At 42.3% G+C, this 744-nt stretch overlaps 1 protein-coding gene across 2 annotated transcripts; it reads right to left on the reverse strand.

Annotated features, from left to right (window-relative positions):
- Positions 1–6: 6 nt before the first annotated feature.
- On the reverse strand, positions 7–614 carry LOC103253811 (60S ribosomal protein L22-like). 2 transcript variants are annotated; one of them, XM_021709538.1, is made up of 2 exons: positions 599–614; positions 7–559 (listed from the first exon to the last, which is right to left on the reverse strand). In XM_021709538.1, the coding sequence occupies exons 1-2, from the start codon at positions 612–614 to the stop codon at positions 36–38; spliced, it is 540 nt and encodes a 179-aa protein (XP_021565213.1). In that variant the 3' UTR covers positions 7–35. The 2 variants fall into 2 exon arrangements, with proteins under 2 accessions (XP_021565213.1, XP_021565212.1); XM_021709537.1 differs by lacking the exon at positions 599–614 and having other exon boundaries at positions 7–596.
- Between the last annotated feature and the right edge of the window lie 130 nt (positions 615–744).

Here is a 744-nt window from a genome sequence, read left to right on the forward strand (position 1 = left end):
CACAAGGACAGACATTTTCAATCAGGAAAAAAAGTCTAGTTACAATACTGAGCAGCAGCCCAAGTGAGGCCCTTTACCATGACTTTCAATTCGCTGTGCAATCCACACTGCAGAGATACAAGGATAAACCACCATTTTGGTTCCCAAGTTTTATTCAAGAACTCATACAAAATATTGAAGATAAATGAATTTTCATCCTCATCTTCCTCCTCTTCTTCATCCTGGTTAATTTGGAAGTAACGCAACTCGTAACTCTCTTTGCTGTTAGCAACTACGCGCAACCAATCACGTAGATTATTCGTCTTCAAATATTTTTTGGTGAGATATTTCAAATACCTTTTGGAAAAAGGCACCTCGGAAGTCACAATGATCTTGCTCTTGCTCCTTTCAATAGTCACAACTCCTCCACCGAGATTCCCAGCTTTTCCGTTCACTTTGATCCTCTCTTGCAAAAACTGCTCAAAATTGGCTGCATCCATGATTCCATCTTCTACAGGGTGGGTGCAATCAAGAGTGAACTTCAGAAACTGCTTTTTTTTGCCCCCCTTCACCACAAGCTCTTTCCCTCCCGGAGCCGAGGCCTCACGCGGAGCCATACTAACCACGGGCGCCATGGGGGGCAGCGGAGGCAGAAAGGCCTTTTTCTTACAAAACTGGAAATTGGCAATTATAAACTCAATTTCTTTCATAGTTGTAGCAAATTATTCAAATTACCTGGGTAATATTAGGCCAGTTGTGGTAGTT

Source organism: Carlito syrichta, unplaced genomic scaffold (genome assembly GCF_000164805.1).
Source record: "Carlito syrichta isolate Samal-C Ts95f unplaced genomic scaffold, Tarsius_syrichta-2.0.1 Scaffold253869, whole genome shotgun sequence".
NCBI classification, from domain to species: Eukaryota; Metazoa; Chordata; class Mammalia; order Primates; family Tarsiidae; genus Carlito; species Carlito syrichta.